The sequence below is a fragment of the Salvelinus namaycush genome, chromosome 3 (genome assembly GCF_016432855.1).
Source record: "Salvelinus namaycush isolate Seneca chromosome 3, SaNama_1.0, whole genome shotgun sequence".
Classification (NCBI taxonomy): Eukaryota; Metazoa; Chordata; class Actinopteri; order Salmoniformes; family Salmonidae; genus Salvelinus; species Salvelinus namaycush.
The window spans coordinates 13,973,440-13,994,441 of NC_052309.1; the positions used below are offsets into that span (position 1 = coordinate 13,973,440).

A 21,002-nucleotide genomic window follows, 5' to 3' on the forward strand; every position below is an offset into this window, starting at 1 on the left:
ATGTGTGAAATAGGACAAAAAAAGCACCCACAGTATTTATGTATGTTTTATGATTTCACTCCATTACAGGGTAATGTTACCCCTTGTTGTGGGTTGCTATGTGATAGTTTTGCTGTCAACTCAAATCAAATTTTATTTGTCACATACACATGGTTAGCAGATGTTAATGCGAGTGTAGCGAAATGCTTGTGCTTCTAGTTCCGACAATGCAGTAATAACCAACAAGTAATCTAACAATTCCACAACTACTACCTTATACACACAAGTGTAAAGGGATAAATAATATGTACATAAAGATATATGAATGAGTGATGGTACAGAACGGCATAGGCAAGATGCAGTAGATGGTATAGTGTACAGTCTATACATATACATATGAGATGAGTAATGTAGGGTATGTAAACAAAGTGGCATAGTTTACAGTGGCTAGTGATACATGTATTACATAAAGATGGCAACTAATTGTTACTGTATTGTCCCGTGCTGTTTAAGTACAGCAAGGTAAATATTATAGAAAGACTGAAGTCAAGACAGTCGAGATTCTCTGTGTGTGTACATTTAAAATGTATTGTACTGAGATAGGAGAGAAAGGAGTTGACATTTTCAGGAAGGTCTGTTCCAGTCCCTGGCTATCAACACTGAACTAGTAATGCTTCATTTTGAAAAAACAATAATGCTCAATATGTAACTGTTCACTGTAGCAGCCCCACTCTCTATGGGGTATCTATGCTTTGATAGATGTAATCATTTGTAAATAGTCTCCTGCTGTAAATATATTTAAATTATAGTATATTTTTTCAGATGATTAATAGGTAATACATAGATTCTCTATGAACGACAGTGCAACATTACTGTTATGCTCTGTGCCGACATTAAACTAAATATCAAGTACCCATTTATTAGAAGCAGCAATTATTTTTGCTTAATCTTTCCAATATCACACCATTAAAAATTGCAACTAACATTTTATTCCCCAATTTGCTGTTACAAATATTTGCATGTAAATATGAGCAGAATTCTGAAGCTCTGTATGTGCTATCTACAATTACCAATATAAAGCAAATACATTTTTAAAGGATACATTTTGTCTAATGGTATCTTGTTAGTTTCATATAACTGGAAACCTAATTTGTAAAATATCCTATTGTTTGTATGCATATGGCCAGAGGTTGGGTCAAAGTATCTAAGTTACCCCTGGCCCAGCAGCATACTGATAGAAATGCAAGAACAAGTTACTTTTTCTATAATTGAAAGCATTTTGTTATATGTGCATGTCAAATATTCATGAATGTAATCACAAATTGGCCAGGTAGATGACTATTCTGTGTTAAACCCATACACTTAGACGCATCATTTATGTGTCCCAAAATGGCGTCTGCATTTCGGCACTAGAGTCCTCAATCTATCTCCATGGATGAAGCTAGGCAGAAGAGTGTGTGGCAGTAGTGTTGACTCAGCACTTTCTTAGATTGCCTATGACCTGAATCCTGGGATTTATGCTAAACTAGGCCTGGATTACAACCTAGTCCTACCTCCTATCATTGAAGGGCAGGGCGACAGTCCCAGACATACAGTATACACCTGGGAACGAGACAGTTAGCTTTACTATTTATTCCTCTCCATTTAGACAGTAGAATACACAAGGGTATAGACAAATGTTTTCCGATTTGAGATTAAAATGATACAAAAATGTTTCACAGAGTAAATTTGTGAAACATCTGGGTAAAAGAAATTCGACATCTGGTTGAATTTGGATGTCAAAACACATTTTGGATGGGTTTGGAGAGTACTGGAAGTTGTTAGTATTATACTAATAATTGTAAGCACATTACCATCTAAACAGATATACCAGAGAAGAATTCTGTAATACATACAAATAATTATGTTTATCATTCAATTCTTCTTCTTCTAACATGACAGAGTAGATCCATAAGTTCATTTCAGGATAGTGTCTTCAGAGGCTGTGGGGGAGAAAAGAAAAAACATGCTTCACACTCCATGCTCAAATCAAACATTTCTTCAGTTACATCTTCACGGCATCCTCGAGCTGATGGTATCATAGAGTTCTTATGCTGAGATAACCGTTGATCTCAGCAGCTGTATAGGCATAGCAGGAGATTTTTCAAATAACCTTTTCTTGGCGACCCTTTCTTCGTTCTCGATTAGGAGAGGCAACGTTGCCTTATAAACTTCTGTGTCCAGTTGCAGGTGGTACTCCAAAAACCAGAGAATATTTAGAAAAACACGAAATCTACTTTTTGCACCGCGTGAAGAGGTTCCTCATCATCGAAGCTACCGCACATCTCGCATTTTCCAACATCTTTGCAGGAACAAGTCATTTCTATGCGACGTGGCCAAGTGTAGAGGTAGATGACAGTGTGTCACAGTGTGACCAAAACAAAGACTTACACACTTAAAATAAAGGTCCAATGAATAAAATTAATCAAGTAAGATTTTATTGTTCTGAATATTCTGTTTTTTGGAGTACCACCTGTAACTAGACACACAAGTTTATAACTCGCCTAATCGAGGACAAAGAAAGTATCGCAAAGAAAAGGTTGGTCGAAAAATCTGCTGCTATGCCTATACAGCTGCCTGAGATCAACAGTTATCCAAGCATGATAAGACCTGTATGATACCATCAGCTATTCATCTCCCCTAAAATTCTGATGGGTTTACTATTTACCTTCCGCAAGTGCTTTGGCTATTTTTTCCTGTTCCTCTCGTATCTTCTTCTCTGCTTCCTCAACACGCCTCTCTTCCTCAGCTCTTGGCTTCAGATAGTCTACGGAAATGCAGAGATGACATTCAGTAACATTACAATTATGATCATTCAAAATACCCTCGGGTGAAATTAATACAATCTTATATCTTGTAGGGAGGCAGGTAGCCTAGCGGTTAAGAGCGTTGGGCCAGTAGCCCAAAGGATCACTGGATTGAATCCCCAAGCCGACTAGGTGAAAAACCTGTTGATGTGCCCTTGAGCAAGGCACTTAACCCTAATTGCTTTTGTAAGTCGCTCTGGATAAAAGCGCATGCCAAATAAATTAAAAACGTAATCTTACTGACCATATCTCTGTTTGCCATAGAACATGCCAATGAGCAAGAATGACCACCTTGCCGTCTGAAATAAAGGAAAATTGATTAGTTGATTTAACGTTACCCAGCTTAAAAGTATTGACCTCTATCTAAACTGGTTGACTTTCAATCGTCTTTTGGCAGAATATTAAATTAAAGGGCGCCAATTCGTAAATGTGCTCTGGTTACCTACTCCGATTTCAGAGCACTTTCGTCTGAGCGTGACCGAGCACAAAATAATATGAATTTTCGAATGCTCAACACCCTTTGTCACCCACACCAGACTCGATCAGGACACACAGGTTGAAATGTCAAAACAAACTCTGAACCAATTATATTAATTTGGGGACAGGTCAAAATGCATTAAACATTTATGGCAATTTAGCTAGCTAGCTTGCTGTTGCTAGCTAATTTGTCCTGGAATATAAACGTTGGGTTGTTATTTTACCTGAAATGTACAAGGTCCTCTACTCCGACAATTAATCCACAGATAAAACGGTAAATTCCTTCAGGCTTCTTTGGACTTTAAATGGCGGTTGGCAACCACCTTTACGGTGCATTACCACAAAGATGAACTGAGTGTGGACATCAGTTCAGCTTTCTATCACTCACGTGGATATATGCGCCTAAAAACCAATGAGGAGATGGGAGCGCTTGAGCATCACAAAAAGAACCAAGTTCTATTTTAGCGGCTGGCCACGCAGAAACTCCATTATGCTCGAGCAGTGTGGGTGCAATGATTGAATAACATGTATGTGTAAATGTATTTTGCAATGCTCGCGCACGCGGTGTGGTCAGTGTAACGGATGTGAAATGGCTAGCTAGTTAGCGGGTACGCGCTACTAGCGTTTCAATCAGTTACGTCACTTGCTCTGAAACCTAGAAGTAGTGTTGCACCTTGCTCTGCAAGGGCCGTGGCCTTTGTGGAGCGATGGGTAACGATGCTTCGTGGGCGACCGTTGCTGATGTGTGCAGAGGGTCCCTGGTTCGCGCCCGTGTCGAGGGGACGGTTTAAAGTTATACTGTAACATCAGCATGTTACAGTCACCAACGCTCTGGATAACATGAAAACAGCCTAACCAGCTCTGCTAGGGCGAGTAAAATGGTCAGAGTGAGGTGTTTGGAGGTAGCTCGTCAGCAAGCTAGCCAACGTTAGCCAGTTAGCTTGGGTGCTTGACTGGCAAAGCGTCCAGTGTACGCTCCGAGAGCGAAACTCTCTGAATTTACAAACGGACAATGCTCTACATTTACAGTCTGACACGCTAACAAGACTACCTCTTAGATTAATTGGAACGCCCCCAGTTAGCCATGCAAGTCTAAATTAGCCCGTTGTCATCAATAATTATTACAGGTCAATGAACTAAACTAACTAAACAAATACATTGATTTTGGTTTGGCCGGATTATTTAGTTACGTTTGTCTAGTTTTATGGCAGGCATATCGTTAGTCAACGTTAGCTAGCTAGCTGGCTAACCTTCATTGGATTTAACCAGTCAATGTCATATGAAATTTCACGTTAGTAAGTAAGCCTTCTAACGGGCCAGACGTCTGATTTTAACATGACATAACAATAACATTTTGTATTCATCATATGATTTCAATGGAGTTAGTTATACAACTCAATTTAATAAATATAGATTTACCTTGATGACAGGCGACACTACAACTGGAGGTACCATATTGCTGTTGTAAAATTGAGGAAGTGCGCATGCCAGGGAGGAGTGTTGATAGCAGATCAAGTCGATTATTCGGAACAGTAATTCTTACTATTATTTATTTGTTATTATGTGATTCAACGTTATTTCTATGGCATGGGCTTTTTATAAAATCAAGACATTTGTTCCCTCGCGCTTTCAACCAAAAAGGTTAGGGCTATGTCATACAATGTAAAGTGGTCATGGACTAGTGATGGGAAGTTCGGTTCATTTTACTGACTCGTATCTTTACGATTCATTCAGTCAAAGAAACTAATATTTCGACTCATTTCGTTCATTTGAGTCAGTAATGCCCAGAGCTACGTAACATACAGAGCACACTGGACCCTCTACTGGCGAACAGAACTCGAAAGACTCATGATTCTACAAGCCTCTCGTTCACCATAAGGGGCTTATTGGAGCTGTCATTTTTGACTGTGACTTATAAACGTGTGCTCTAAATAATGTACATTGGTTAATTGTTAGGCATACAAATAAGATTATTTCTTGATAGACCTATATTTGAAACGAGGTCTAGTTGTGACCTCAAACGGACTAGATTGTGAATGACTTGGCGGAATGCATTGTTACTGATGCGACCCATGGGACTACTAGAACTTCGAGAGCTGGTGTAAACCAAACTATAAGCACTGTGTCGTTCGCGAACTGCAGACCCCCGAATTATTCACGTTCTAGTTTGTTGAGCAGAGGCTGTGTATGTTTTGTTTCTACAAAGCTGTGACCATCATAACATTAAATAATCAATTAATTGCATTCATTCTTGCACCATGCAAACAATTCTCAGTTCTAAACATGTATTTTTCTTCTCTATACTCATGATTGCACATATGCCAGACAGTTATTTTAGTTGGTGGTTGGGGTACGTCTCTGGAGGCACTGAGCTGGAGGAGCATGTATTTATCCTGCTGTAGGCCTCATTCTTATAGAGTACCACAGTATGAGTCATAATACCCATAAAACCTAGCATTCAAACAAGGAAATTGCTCTGACCAGGTTGCTGCCTGCAGGTTGTCCGCATGAGGTTCCTTGATTGGTGAAGCATGTAGAGTTGATCCATAGTTCGGGGAATGGGAAATGGCGTCGAGTAGTGCGGGCTAAATGGAGAAAAAGTTGGTGAATCAACAGCTGTGCTGGAATACGAACAATATGGGTATCAGTTCTGATTGTATGGAATGGGATGATGAGGGTCAAGGACCAGAATGGTCGGTAGTGGAAAGACAGGAAGAAGAGAGATCATGATACAGAAAGCAGTGGAGCGTCTAGTAAAGAAAGCATAAAGAGGGCCAAGGTTTGAATCAAGAGTAGTGATGTGTTGGAGTGGAAAGTGGTGATAGTGTTTGATGAGACCACAGGGCCTCACTTACACCCTATCCGACTAACTAATGCTTTAGAGAAAGAGGTAGGTGAAATTAAATTAGCTTGGTTCATTGGAAATGGCAGATTGTTAATATTGTGTGGTAGCCAGGCTCACCAAGAGAAGATTTAGAAAATGGAAAAGCTTAATGGGAAGAAGATTAAAAGCCATGTCCCTGGGGTCCCAATATCGATGTCCACAGATGATATTAAAATGTGAATGGAGACAGACTTATTGGGGCCAAAAGGTTGATCAGTAGGAAAGCGGGCCAAAGAAGTGAAAGCTTATCAGTGATGCTGAGGTTTGAGAAAGTCTTGCCGGGAAAAGTACAGATAGGATTCCTTAGTGTCAATGTTAGAGAATTTGTCCCGTATGCACTGCAGTGTTTTAAATGCCAAAGAATGGGACATGTAGCTGCTCAGTGTAAAGGAAAGAAAAGATGTGCCAAGTGTGGAGGGGCACATGATTATGGTGAATGTGGAAGCAATGTGATGGTTAAGTGCTGTAATTGTGGGGGAGAACACAGTGCAGCATTTGGTGGATGTCAGCTACAGAGAGAGGCTAGAGAGGCTCAGAGATATAAGATCAGTCATGATGTATCATATGCAGAGTCCGTAAAACAGGCTGGTGGAACTACAGTGCGGACTGATGGAGCTTCCATGGATGTACCTGTAGTAAGTGAACCTACTGTCGGGTCTGGTGCTTCTGCTGGTCCTGGCATGGTTTGGAGGCCTGCTCAGAAATCTTGTGCTCATGAATGTGCGGTGTCAAAGGACACTTTGATAATGAATGAAGTTGACTTCATAGCTGTTATTGATAAGGTTATCAATACGACTCAGGTTGTGGAAAGCTGGTTGAATGTTGTTGGTGAGACGGCATATGTTACAAATGATTGTTGACATACTGAACAATCCTAAGGGTGGAGTGTTTCAGCATGATATAGCTCAAGATTAATGGGATTGAGGGGGTCGGGGGGGGGGGTGCTAGAAGTTAGTAGGGATTTAATTTGGTTTTGAATTGTATTTTCATGGTAGTACAGATTTGGGCAGATCATGATTGATTGTACATTCCAGCACAGTAGGTGGCGGCATGCACTTAAACGATTGTTTCCGGACTGCCATGATATCATAGAAGAAGAAGAAGAAGATGAAGAAGAAGAAGGAGGAAATGGTTCCAATCTTTTTTCCACCATTCGTTTTTCCCATATGGGATTTTATAAACACTTCAAATAAGGACTGTGTTTCGTGTAGGCTTACCGTGGTGTGATGTTTTGATAACCATGTAAATCTCTCTCTCATTACTTTCACCTGTATTTCCCCCCCAAAATGAAATGCTAATTAGATGTTAATGTAGCTATCATAAAGAACTACAAATGCCATTATGATCTGGACGAGACTGCCGACTCGAGACATAGGTAAGAATCTCTGGATTAACTATCTAATGTTAGCTAAATGTAGTAATAAATAAATAAATTGTCTACATTTCTTTGAATTGACAATTCTGTGAACTGTCTTGTGCAGGTTTTAAATTGAATCAATACCTGATAGCAAAGGTGTCAGTTAAAGATGACGTGCAAGAGGGTTTTGTAGTCTTGCGTGATGCATATTTTGATGCTAATGATCATTTTTGAATCTGAGTAAATAGAGCCAAATATATTGATGAAAGTCACCTTGTTAGAGATGTACATGGTTATCAAAATGTCACGCCCTTATTTTAAGTGTTTCTAAAATTCCCTATGGGAAAAATTACTGGTGGAGAAGCGATTGGAACCATTTCTCTGTTTGACAGCTGGGTATCATGACGCCTCTACTGTGGGCCTTTATTATATCTCAGTGGTAGGATACATTGCTGCCAGAACTAGCAGGTCAAGCAAAGAACTAAAATGAACAAGTCATTCAGTCAAACTAATTATGATTCTCGAGTCAGTAAAAAGAGTAGTTAAAAAAGAACAAATTGTTTGCGAACTCCACATCACTAATGGACTCTTACTTTCAGTAGGCCTACAATATGACATAACTCACCTGTCAGGTGAGAACCAGCCAACCATATGACAACTGATCTGACATGCTATATTTGGCATCAAATGGTAAATAATTTTTTTGATGAAAATGTATCATCATCATTGCACCTTTGTTTTCAATCAGAATTTTAATATCTCTTGTTGAATATAGAATATAAGCATTAAAATACACTTTCAATATAAAAACGTAAAATTGTATGTCATTTAGGCCTATTCAATGCAAAGTCACAGTTATTCATAAAGGGAGGAAGTGTCTGTGGACTGTGTTGTTCTTGAATGAAAACCACTTCACCTCAAAATAATCACAGTAAATTAGATAAAGGTTGTTGATATAAACAAGAAACCCCCAAAATACAAATATCGCATCACTTTGTAGACAGTGTTCAGTTGTTGTCATAGATGCAATCTGCAAAGAAATGACAGCTATTACTAGAGATGACTGACATTTGTGAAAAAAATTTGTCAGACAAGAAAAACATATCAGCACCATATTGTAAGAATAAAATTGATAGCGTTGATCGCTTGATCTTCTGATTTAGCATATATTATGATATTCATTATTAAATGCCATTGCATGTCAGGTCTGAAACATACCATCACCAATGTCATCATAGATATCCGCATCTCTGTAAAAGCAAAACAGATGATTGGTATCAAATTCTGGGTATTTCATATCCAAGCATTTTTCTCTGCAGTTTAGTAAACTGTTAATTACATGCTATACAGTATATTACTTGTATTTATGGATGTGATTTTGTATTATCTGTTTTTGTGTTGTACTTACTCTACTACAATATGGCTGGTCAAGACGTAGCCAACTGAAGGAGAGAGAGATGGGAAGAGATCATTGAAGTTAGTCCCCTTGCAGGTTTGTTTTATTGCAGAACGCCTATGTATCATACTGAGGATTCATTGTTACTCACACTTGCCCTCCTCATTTCTGCAGATGAGTTTGTTGTCTACAGGCTTAACGATAACATCCAGAGTTTCCCAAGGTCTCAAAAGCAGATCTTTACTGCTCCACTTCTTATTGGCCAAGGTGGAAATGATGGTCACCTGATAGAGTACCTGGATCTCCCCATCATACTATAGGTATGAGAGGTCAGGTTTGAGGGTCGAACGAATGTACAAAAAATTTAAAATTATAAACGTAAATTGTGATATTAGCCAAATTACCTTGAACTTCTTTCTGAATTCCTTCTCTTCCTTTTCAAATTTCTTTAGCTTTTTAGGATCTTTGTCCTCAGCCTTACCCTTGGTTTTATTTAGTGGGAGACTGAAGAGAGAAAAACGGGACATTATCAAAATGCTTCCCAGTGGATGATAAGGACATTCTTATGTAATTACAGCGACTTTGTTTAAACACGGGTAAAAAATATTCTCTCTGTCATTACCTGCTGATAGGTGGAGGCAGATGGAAGTTAGTGGTGTCAACATCATCATAAATATCTGAATCACTGACTTCAGAAGATTTTTATAGAACAACAAAAGATGCAGAGAAATAACATCAAGAACACATTGAAACGGAAGGGAAGTTAACAATAGTTCTCAAACTTCTATTCTTCAGTTGTTGTAATGCCACCGACACAGAACACACATAGTCACTCTGCATATTAATCATATTAAGTTACCAGTATTTCCTGTCTGGTCAAACTGGGAAGGTGGGGATACTCTGAAAATGACAAAAACAGAATAAAAATATTAGTCCATGTTATGGCTGGTGCAAGTTGATTTTATTGATTGTGGGTTCATTGTAATCAAAAGGACACAAATCAATACAGAGAATCTAGCAATAATAAAACAAAAAACAGGTCAACAAATCACAACTAATTGAACTATGATTAGAATAATTTTTTCACACCTGTACATAGAACATTGTAAGTGAGTGCATCTGCAGTAGATGTATAGACAGAAATGGGGAAGGTTGTTCATTCATTAAAGGATGTAAAATAAGTATTTTATTTAATGATTTACAGTGCTTGACTTGGGCAGGAGCTCACCAGAGCTAAGTACCGTTACCCCAAACGTTCTACTGCTTGAGCTCCTGGTATTGTGGAACTTCTGCACCTAAATATTAACGGTACCGGGACCCAACATGAGTACTAGCACCTATTTCAGTCCAAGTCAAGCACGGATGATTTAAGTATGATTTCATTAAATTATTCAGTAGTGAAGTAATGAATCCCTTCAGTCCCTCCTGATTAGTGCTTTGATATTTGGGGTTATCGGGTTAGGAGGTAATTACAGTGTATTTCCTGATCCATCTTATGGTATTACTCAATTTTGCTGCCTGGGCTTTTCCTCCACTGGTCGAAGCCCTTAATAAACATCCAAGAGCGAGGTTTAGGAGGGGATCTGGAGTCCGAGGGGCTAGGGCTGCACATACATACTTATTCACACACTTACACACACATGCATAGAAAGTATACACTCACAGATGAATGCACACCAATGAATCTACACCATCATAGTGCAACATGATTTTCTCACCTGACGTCGAAGCTTGAATCGTCAAGATCATCATATATGTCACTATCCTCTTCAGGAGGTGGAGGAAGAACCACTAGGAATGACCAAGATAAAAATTTAATCTAGATTTAACTAAAGTCATTTGTGACCACATTGCCATATTGTGTTGTTCAGTTTCAATATTACGTTTTGGTCATTTGAAACTTACCTCCTCCACTCTTGATCCCACTGGAATGAGGAGGACATAATTTCATTGGATCACATAATTACACAATCAAAAGACAGAAATAAATTCATGCTTTACATTACTATAATAAGGTATTCATGTCTTTCCAATGGTTATTTGTCTCAAATGTTTTTTACAGTGTCAGCAGGATCGAGAGCCATTTTACCTGCTGAGGTCATTCTGAAAGGCCACATCATCGTATACCTCCGGTTCGTGTTCCATATGACTGGATATAGACACACCCTGACGCTTCAGGGTGTCAAAGTCAATCTCAACAGACTCAGTCTTCACATAGCCATCTGCAAATATACAGAGCACATGTTAGTCTTGCACATGAAGAACAGTCAAAAGGATGTGAGGGAGAAAAGTAATCTGGAATAGGAGTGAGGAGGAGGGGGAGGGGGAGACAGCTGTCACTTACAGGAGCCGTCCTGTGACCTCCCTAGCCAGCGTCCCTCTGGGTTGTCCAAAACACGCATGATGTCAATAGACTCTCCCTGCTTTAGCCCCAGGTCCGTCTTACTCCCTTTACTGTCCACTCTGGCCTGGACCCTGTGGATGACCTTCAGTGGACCAGTCAGCTGACACAAAAGGAAACATAAATACATGATAGAAGATGCAGCTTAAACACATTCACTTCATAAATAGTATACCGGATGGACTCTACAATACAGCAAGATCTAGGGGAACTACCGAACAACAAGCTTTTGGGTACACTTACTTTGAATTTCTTTTTGGCCTCTTGTTCTTTCCTCTCACGTTCTTTCTGTTCTTTCTTTTCCACCTGTCGTTTTTTCTCCTCCCTCTCTTTCTTCTTCTCTTGCTCCTTTGATTCCACTGCCCCCCTGATTATAAATAAGTGTCAGTGGTGTTAATGCTCACTAAAGTACAGTGTTCATATAAAACTATAGACTTGTCTCAGACATCTCATCAGTTTTTGGGCACTATAGAGTCATCTGTCTCTATGTCTTAAACCTGTTTCCAATTTCACAGATTGGTACAATACAAAAAGTTGAATAGAACTTGGAGGGAATCTTTCTCACCATCTTTCATCAAGATCTTCATACATTTCATCACTTTCACTGTCCTTTTGGATGAAAAATATGCAGTCAGAATAGTGTAAGCCTGTATGGTGGTATTTAATAAAATACATATGCCTAAATTGGACAAATTAGGAATTAGGAAAAAAATTCGCCTTAGTCTTTTGACTAGGATGTCCTCCAGAGGGAGGGGGTGGAGGATTGTTCATTAACCCCACATCATCATAGTTCTCATCTGAGTCAGGTTGGATTCTGGAAGCAGAGACACAAAGTCAGTCAACTGGCCAAAATGACCCACCACATCACAATGGAAATAAAGTCAGTGGACAAGTATGCCACTGGGCATAGACGTCAGTTCAACGTCGATTACATGTTTGTTCATTGTAATTTCATTGAAATGATGTGGAAACAATGTTGATTCTACCAGCGTGTGGCAATTGGGATTCTACTGTGAAAGTTACTGAAGGAAATAATGAATAGTAGGATATAAACAAAAAAACAGGGTTTTGTGAAAGGGAAGGTGTGCTGTTTCTATGCTCTGAAGCAAGTACAGTGTGTGTCTACAGGCTTATGTGCATTTTAATTATGTATGTACTTCACAGGAGGTTGGTGACAACTTAATTGGGGAGGACGGGCTCGTGGTAATGGCTGGAGTGGAATAGTATCAAATACATCAAACATGGTTTCCATGGGTTTGATTCCATTCCATTAGCTCTGTTCTGGCCATTACTATGAGCCGTCCTCCCCTCAGCAGCCTCCTGTGATGTACTTCAATGCCAGTAGTGGTATTTTCTAATATCGTCCGGATTTCACACGACTCTCCTCTGATTATCAGAGTCCGGTACTCACATGGCTTCTGGTGGTCGCAGGGGCAGGCTAGGGGCCATGGGGTGAGAGGGCAAGGGTGGGGCCATATGGTTACTGGGGTGAGAGAAAGGGGTTGGGGGAACAGATCCCTTCTTTAACCCAGCAGGACCTTCAGGGGAGACAATACAGGCCTTTAGATGACCTCCTCACGCATACAGTGAAGAAGGAAATTGCATGAACATGTTCATTTTCAAATCAGCTGCATATAGTGATTGAATACAAGCATTTTGCTACACCCGCAATAACATCTGCTAAACATGTGTATGCAGTGGCTGATTTAGGTATAAGTGACATGGGCGGAATGGTGACATTTGCGCGATCGGTTTTCTATCGATCATTTGCACGTCACATCAATGATATCATGTCACCGTGTGGGACTTTTTGGTCAATTAACCTTGTCGGAGTGGGCGCACTGATTCTAGTTTGTGAGCTAGGCAGGCTACTGCCTGGGAAGGTCTCCCACTCACAGGTACAAGATGGGGAGGGGGGCGGGGGTAGGTTGACCTCAGGTCTCCCCACTGGAAGCCTGAGCTAGGGGAAGCGGGGGAATCTATCAGATTGCGCACCTCTAACTTTGTACAGTACTAATGCAATTAGTAAAATCAGTCACACTACAAAATGCTACCAAATAAACCACAATTCATTCATAATACTGTTAATATATAGTATATATAGTTTCACAGACATATTGTTGCATTTTTTTCTGGTTTGTGCGAAATCGTTAAGAATAACATAAAACCAGTCTGAACACCACCAAGGTGAATTAGTTTAGTCATGACTGTTGGTTGACAGTGTTGGGGGATGGGTAATGTATTGATGCTCGAGTGCCAAATCAACACAAATTAGTTTCTATTTGTCTTGGTTACTTATTTTTTTATATTTATGAGTCTTATTTTTGTATATGTTTTTACATGTATATAGTTTGAAATGTTCTCATTATTTATTTGGGTTGTTCCAAATGTCAGATTTTTTTTTGGGGGGGGGGGGGGGGGGGGTTGCCCAGGGATCCATACAAGCTAGAAACGCCACTGTCTGTATGTGACAAATAAAATATAATTTAATTTGAATAAAGCATCAGTCCTGCTTCTTCTGTGGATGTTATTCTGTAGTTGAAAGGGAGAATAGCAGAGTTTGAGATGACCCTTGTACTCTTGGATACCTGGTTACTGAATATGGTGAATTTCATCCTGCATGTAGACAACAATCATTACTCAAATCAATAAATAGTGTCTGTAAGAGCTTTGGCCTACATTCTCACCAGGGGGAGTGTGGAATTCACATTGGATTGTTTTCTCTGCTGACTAGCAGTAATGTATGCAAACCATGCTGAAATCTGTCTTTAGTCAAAACCATATCCCCATGTGGATCCAAACCTGAATCCTTTCACTTGAATATGTGCCTGTTTAAAGAAGAACTTCCCAGTTAGGGTGCAAACATCCACTGTAGAAAGGAGGAAGAAAAAAGAGAAACTAGAGAGGGAACTTATTTAGGAGAAGCATTCATTTCTGCATCTTTGGTTTTACATTTTGACATTAAATTACAGCGCAGCTGCGTGTTTAACTTCACTTATTCTTTATGTAACAAAGCTTATATAAAGCAACACACTGTACTGTAAAGCAAATTCAACAGCTTTAATCTGTCTCTCAGTTGTCAGATTCTGTCTTGTGATGAAGACCTATGATGCAGCCGAGTGTGTGAGTGAGTGTGTACTGTACGTGTGCATGCATGTACGCGCGCGTGTGTGTGTGTGCTCTACTACCCGTCTCTGGGGGTTCTGATCAGTGGAGCATACAACCACATAAACCCCTCTGGTCTGGGTGCAAGACGGAAAGTCTGAACAACTGCAGCATGTTTAGAAAACCACAGCAGAAGCATCTTGGCTATTGATGGATTTGGCCTTACGTGACTTATTAGTTACGTTTGAGACAGAACACTTACCACCGGTACTAGCCTCTGTGCCCTTCTTGAACTTTTCCAAGGTGACCCTAGGAGGCCGGTTGGGTTTGGCTGGCGCAGTCCCTAATGCCAGGAAATTGGGCATGGGGTTCATTTTGGGGGGGGGCGGGCTACTGTTGCTCACCCCCACGACCGGGGAGGTGGGATCCAGGGGCTTCTTAATGAAGCTGGGTTTCTTACTGGCTGTAGGTTTAGGAAGACAAGAGTCGCTGGAAGTGAGGGGAAGTTTGGCTATTTCCTTTACCCCATTCTCAGATAGGGTGTCTCCTCTATTGAACACGTTCTGTGCAGTCCTAAAGTTGGAGGGTTTGAGGATAGAAGCTGCTCCCAGCGGTTTGGTTGTAGAATCCACTGCTGCATCCACACTATCCTCTGTCTGTAGACTCATCTTTGCAATGGAGATTATGTTTTTTTTGGAAGGGGGTATTTTGGGTGGGATGGAGTTAGAGGTACCCCCACTATCGTCAGGTTTGGAGCTGCTGTCTTTGGCCCAGGAGGGTTTGGCCACACCCAGGGGTGGTTTGGGAAAGGCAGACTTGGTGTCAGACGAGGTCAAGCTCAGAGAGGGCTTCTGGAGAGGGAGTTTGGGCAAAGGGCTTTTAACCTCAGCATCCTGGCATATCTCTGGGCCAGGTGGTTTGAGTTTAAAGGGGTACTGTTTGACAAAGGAGGGTTTGCTGTCCTCTTGGGCGTTTCCAAACTTACTAGGGATCACTTTGATTTTGGGCAAGTCCCTGACTTCTGGAGCGCTCTTGGTGGAGATGGTGCTCTTGAGGAAGTTGGGTTTGGGCGCGGTGGAGGCTGCGCTGCCTGAGAGGCTAGTCTCCAGGGCAGGTTTCTTAGGCTGGATGGGGGGTCCTGAGGACAGGGTGGGATGCACTGCAGCTTTTGGACATTCTGAGGAGATACCCTCTGTGGCATTTCCCCCCGTGTTGAAGCGAGCCATGATGGCCTTCACATCAGACTTGTTGTCCTGCTGGCAGGAAACAGAGAAGACTACTGAGGAGGAAGTGTGCTTTATGTATACACTCTCAGGAGTTTCCCCTAATAAATATGAATTTGAGGAAGACGGAAACATTTAATGTCATTCACATCAATATTGCATTATCGATTCATTAACCACCATTGCAAATATCTATACTATACAAACACAGGCACATTTAACCAGGGAGCTAGAGAAAGAAGAGAGGGAGAGAAAGGGAGAGAAAGGGAGAGAGAGGGAGAGAGAGGGAGAGAGAGGGAGAGAGACAGGAGGGAGACAGGAGGGAGAAAGCTGGAGGTTGTAACAATTGTTCAATAACTGACATTTAGAAATTACTCCAACTTCCACACGTACAGTTGCTCATACCAAACCAATCACAACATCTAAGAGAAAGGTTGCTCTATGATTTTACAGCTCAGATTGAGTTTCATTAAAGGACGGACTCTAAAAAGGATCCTAAGCCTTACGACCGAACCCTGAGTAAACTATACTGCGTTTGCACCATGTTGGTATTTTTAGCCACTTCAATCTCACTGAAGTAAGCCAACAATGATTCACTTACCTCTTCGTGTCTTGAGGTACTAAGAGCACTTAGACCCTCAGGACCCAGTGTGTGACAGATCACACAGGAAATGCAACAAAGTCATGGTGCTAAACAGGAAGTGGACACATAGGTGTTTTGTGCTCACATTACTTGATTAACCCATGCTCTGCTTTGTTTTTCATGGTCAATATAGTTGGTTTAACGATAATGGTTCTGCTACTTACTATTTGACAAAAACAATATATTGAATGGCTGGTTGTTAAAAATATAATTACGATGACTTAAGATGGCCCAAATAATCAGATTACCACTCTATGGCGAAAGAGTTCTTTAACTTCTGTCTCCGCCTACATTGTTGTTGTAGCTGTAGTCTCTTGTTAATCCTGTATTTCCATGCTCAAGATGCAAATTACAAAAAATCTCTTTATTTGTGTTCTGTCTGTGTGAACAGGTACCATAGGTTCTGGGAACTCTACTCTGGTGTGAGGTTTTGAACATGCATCTGTTATAATCTGCACTAGTGATAGCTGCAGTAAAAGACTACTGTATGCTCCATGTTGTTGACAATAAGGGATAAGTGATGGATGGCTTTCCTCTTGTGTAACGGCTTTCGTCGGTGGAAGGAGAGGACCAAAGCGCAGCGTGGTTAGTGTTCATCTTAATTTAATAATAAACCAAAAACTAAACACTTCAAATACAAAAACAACAAATGTGAAAACCGAAACAGTTCTATCTGGTGCAGATACACAAAGACTGAAGACAACCACCCACAAAACCCAACAGAAAACAGGCTACCTAAATATGGTTCCCAATCAGGGACAACGATTGACAGCTGCCTCTGATTGAGAACCATATCAGGCCAAACACAGAAATACAACACAGAAACACAAAACATAGATTACCCACCCAACTCACGCCCTGACCACACTAAAACAAAGAAAATAAAAAAGAACTATGGTCAGAACGTGACAGTACCCCCCCCCCCCCCCCAAGGTGCGGATTCCGGCCGCAAAACCTGAACCTATAGGGGAGGGTCTGGGCGGGCATCTGTCCGCGGTGGCGGCTCTGGCGCTGGACGTGGACCCCACTCCTCCATAGTCTTAGTCCGCTTCTGTGGCCTCCTAGGAACGGTGACCCTCGCCGCCGACCCTGGCCTGGGAACCCTAATAACCGGGCCCACAGGACTGAGGGACGCCTCTGGACTGAAGGACGCCTCTTGACTGGAAAAACTCCTCCGGACTGAGGGGCAGCTCAGGACTGAGAGGTAGCTCATGACTGAGAGGTAGCTCATGACTGAGAGGTATTGAAAATAAATTCCCAAGTTTATTAAGGACATTTTGCAGGAGAATGTTAGGCTATCTGTCCGCCAATTGACGCTTGTTGGGTGACGCAACAGGACAACGACCCAAAACAAAGAAGTAAATCAACAACAAAATGGCTTCAACAGAAGAAAATACGCCTTCTGGAGTGGCCCAGTCAGAGTCCTGACATCAACCCGATTTGAGATGCTGTAGCATGACCTCAAGAGAGCAGTTCACACTAGACATCCCAAGAATATTGCTGAACTGAAACAGTTTTGTAAAGGGGAATGGTCCAAAATTCCTCCTGACCGTTGTGCAGGTCTGATCCGCAACAACAGAAAAAATTTGGTTGAGGTTATTGTTGCCAAAGGAGGGTCAGCCAGTTATTAAATCCAAAGGTTCACATACTTTTCCCACCCTGCACTGTAGATGTTTACACGGTGTGTTCAATAAAGACATGAAAACCTATAATTGTTTGTGTTATTAGTTTAAGAAGACTGTGTTTGCCTATTGTTGTGACCTAGATGAAGATCAAATTTTATGACCAATTTATGCAGAAATCCAGGTATTTCCAAAAGGTTCACATACTTTTTCTTGCCACTAACTAGTTAATGTCCCTTACAAATGTAGCTATTTGGAAGCTAATCATTATTCAACAAAGATCTAAAGGGGTGTCTGTCTGTAATGGATGTGCTAAAGGCAGTGTGACAATACTATCTCATGTTCATGACTTTACAGACACAGTGGGTTTCACTTGTCTAACGGCTACTGTATGTGTCACAAAGACATTAAAGAAGGTACTTTCAGCATCCTCCTGTCTATAGTCACCTCACCAGAGATGTGCTGCATGTCTAGCAGGAGTAAATTACAGCCAATAACAGAGGTTCTACAGCAACACATTTACTTTTTTGATACATGAGATTAGTTGTCTGTGAGCTGGGGATGATTATGGTATGACATGGCCTGGAGCAGTTACATAAAATCCATGGGTGAAAAAAAAGTAGGCTGTTGTAATTAAGATGACTTAGTATTAATGATTTTTCCAACGAAATAACTAACCTCCTGACACGCTAAGAAGAGGTCAGTGTCTTAGATGTTGTTCTTACAGCTCAATAAAAGATAACATGTCTTGAGTAAAAGCAAAGAGGAAGCAAAGGTTTCAAGTTGAAAAGGCTGTATTACACAATCCAGACTGCCACAACCCTGTTGAGCAAAACTGCTTGGAACAAGTACTTCTCTAATGCAGAGCTTAAGAGCTACTCTAATAAGAAAAAACAAAAAGACACCTACAAACTTTTCTAATCTCCGTCTCATAGCGCTTTCATAAAACCTCAAAGAAAAATGTGCAAAGAAAACAGGGCACCGTATAACAAAGAAAATGAAAATAGAATAGTATATATTTACAAAACTATAGTAATAAATCAACAGGCTACCACCTGCTCCTACCTGCCACTACACTACGTTGTACAACAAGGACTGTAAACAAACAGTAAAGCTTTCCCAAGTGAAATGTTCTGCCCTGTTACATGTATATCCTACTACCATTCACTTTTTATGTATAAACCCACCTGGCACTGACCTGCATATACTTGCATTCTCATGTTTCTTTAACTCTCATTGCAGTTCTTGTGTGGTTTTTAATCAGACTTTTAATTATTTTTATCTATGTTATCTAAGTTATGATTATCATTGCGCTGTTGGAAAGATCTCTCAAGGTTAGAAGTTTACTGTACCACAGGAGGATGTTGGCACCTTAATTGTGGAGAATGGGCTCATGGTAATGACTAGAGTGGAATGAGTGGCATGGTGTCAAATACATTAAACACATGGTTTCCAGGTGTTTGATGCCATTCCATTTGCTCCGTTCCGGCCATTATTATGAGCCGTTCTCCCCTCAGCAGCCTCATGTTCACTGTACTGTTTTACACCTGTTGTATCCTGTGCACGTGGCAAATCAACTTTGAAACTTGAAACATGAAGCTAGTTATACAGTAGCTAATAAAGATACAGTACCATTTACTTCTCAGGGTCTCAACTCACGATGATATGATTGTAAGGCTGGTACTCACCATAGTGGGAACCGTCAGCGCCCAGGGAATCTATCCAGTCTGTACGTGGGCTGGTGGTCCTTGGGTATGGGAGAGTCTTTGTTTGTGCATGTGAATGAGTTCCTCTGTGTGTGTGTGTGTGTGCGTGCGTGCGTGCGTGCGTGCGTACGTGCGAGAGAGAGAGAGAGAGAGAGTGATCGTGTGTTTGTGTTTGTGTTTGTGTTTGTGTTTGTGTGTGTGTGTGTGTGTGTGTGTGAGAGAGAGAGTGTGTGTGTGTGTGTAAGCATTTGTGATCTCAGTGTCTGTGTGCTTTTAACAACTTCCCCTCTCTGCAGAGGGACTCCTGTTGAGTCATAAGTATGCCTTACCACATTCTATCCATCTCCTGTATTTGCCTATTCCAAGCAGCCCCACTGCTGTTTCCATCTCCACTGAACCACCAGTGTCACACGTCTACTGTAATGTTTGTCATGTGAAATATGGCCTCTCTCCTCCTCTGGACTACCGGTCAAAAGTTTTAGAACACCTACTAATTCAAGGGTTTTTCTTTATTTTTACTATTTTCTACATTGTAGAAAAGTAGTGAAGACATCAAAACTATGAAATGACACATATGGAATCATGTAGTAACCAAAAGTGTTAAACAAATCAAAAATATATTTTATATTTGAGATTCTTCAAAGTAGCCACCCTTTTCTTTGATGACAGCTTTTCACACTCTTGGCATTATCTCAACCAGCTTCACCTGGAATGCTTTTCCAACAGTCTTGAAGGAGTTCCCACATGTGCTGAGCACTTGGTGGCTGCTTTTCCTTCACTCTGTGGAGTGCTTCTCCTTCACTCATCCCAAACCATCTCAATTTGATTGAGGTCGGGGGATTGTGGCAGCCTGGTCATCTGATACATCACTCCATCACTCTCTTTCTTGGTAAAATAGCCCTTACACAGCCTAGAGGTGTGTTGGGTCATTGTCCTGTTGAAAAACAAATGATTGTCCCACTAAGCCAAAACCAGATGGGATGGAGTATCGCTGCAGAATGCTGTGGTAGCCATGCTGGTTAAGCTTGCCTTGAATTCTAAATAAATCACAAACAGTGTCACCAACCAAGTTTCCCCACATCATAATACCTCCTCTATGCTTTACAATGGGAAAAACACATGCGGAGATAATCCGTTTACCCACAACGCGTCTCACAAAGACACGGTGGTTGGAACCAAAAATCTCCAATTTGGACTCCAGACCAAAGGACAAATTTCCACCTGTCTAATGTCCATTGCTCATGTTTCTTGGCCCAAGCAAGTCTCTTCTTCTTATTGGTGTCCTTGAGAAAGTGGTTTCTTTGCAGCAATTTGACCATGAAGGCCTGATTCACACAGTCTCCTCTGAACAGTTGATGTTGAG

General features: G+C 40.9%; 2 protein-coding genes across 3 annotated transcripts; both read right to left on the reverse strand.

Moving 5' to 3' along the window:
* Window positions 1-882: 882 nt before the first annotated feature.
* LOC120044988 (ATP synthase subunit e, mitochondrial-like) lies at window positions 883-4,844 on the reverse strand. Its single transcript, XM_038989779.1, has 4 exons — window positions 4,722-4,844; window positions 3,070-3,124; window positions 2,687-2,785; window positions 883-1,961 (listed from the first exon to the last, which is right to left on the reverse strand). Exons 1-4 carry the CDS (start codon window positions 4,755-4,757, stop codon window positions 1,936-1,938), a joined length of 216 nt encoding a protein of 71 aa, XP_038845707.1. The 5' UTR covers window positions 4,758-4,844; the 3' UTR covers window positions 883-1,935.
* Window positions 4,845-8,276: 3,432 nt separating this feature from the next.
* Window positions 8,277-19,702, reverse strand: LOC120044228 (FYN-binding protein 1-like). Of its 2 annotated transcripts, XM_038988833.1 has the most exons (17): window positions 19,622-19,702; window positions 14,708-15,698; window positions 12,752-12,878; window positions 12,058-12,154; window positions 11,906-11,949; window positions 11,584-11,707; window positions 11,284-11,443; window positions 11,029-11,161; window positions 10,845-10,864; window positions 10,658-10,730; window positions 9,799-9,839; window positions 9,562-9,628; window positions 9,344-9,443; window positions 9,091-9,253; window positions 8,952-8,985; window positions 8,762-8,793; window positions 8,277-8,573 (listed from the first exon to the last, which is right to left on the reverse strand). In XM_038988833.1, the coding sequence occupies exons 1-17, from the start codon at window positions 19,622-19,624 to the stop codon at window positions 8,551-8,553; spliced, it is 2,232 nt and encodes a 743-aa protein (XP_038844761.1). In that variant the 5' UTR covers window positions 19,625-19,702; the 3' UTR covers window positions 8,277-8,550. The 2 variants fall into 2 exon arrangements, 1 of the variants encoding a protein (XP_038844761.1); XR_005476531.1 differs by lacking the exons at window positions 8,277-8,573; window positions 8,762-8,793; window positions 8,952-8,985; window positions 9,562-9,628 and having other exon boundaries at window positions 9,234-9,253.
* Window positions 19,703-21,002: the final 1,300 nt, after the last annotated feature.

What these genes read in the sequence shown, in the direction of transcription:
- LOC120044988 (XM_038989779.1), bottom strand. Translation starts at nt 4,757, where the DNA reads ATGGTACCTCCAGTTGTAGTGTCGCCTGTCATCAAG. An exon ending in TAGTGTCGCCTGTCATCAAG is followed by an intron (nt 3,125 to 4,721) that starts GTAAATCTATAT and finishes CCTTTATTTCAG; the next exon opens with ACGGCAAGGTGGTCATTCTT. An exon ending in CTATGGCAAACAGAGATATG is followed by an intron (nt 2,786 to 3,069) that starts GTCAGTAAGATT and finishes GCATTTCCGTAG; the next exon opens with ACTATCTGAAGCCAAGAGCT.
- LOC120044228 (XM_038988833.1), bottom strand. An exon ending in GAGGTCACAGGACGGCTCCT is followed by an intron (nt 11,162 to 11,283) that starts GTAAGTGACAGC and finishes GTATATTTGCAG; the next exon opens with ATGGCTATGTGAAGACTGAG. An exon ending in AATTCAGAAAGAAGTTCAAG is followed by an intron (nt 9,254 to 9,343) that starts GTAATTTGGCTA and finishes TCATACCTATAG; the next exon opens with TATGATGGGGAGATCCAGGT.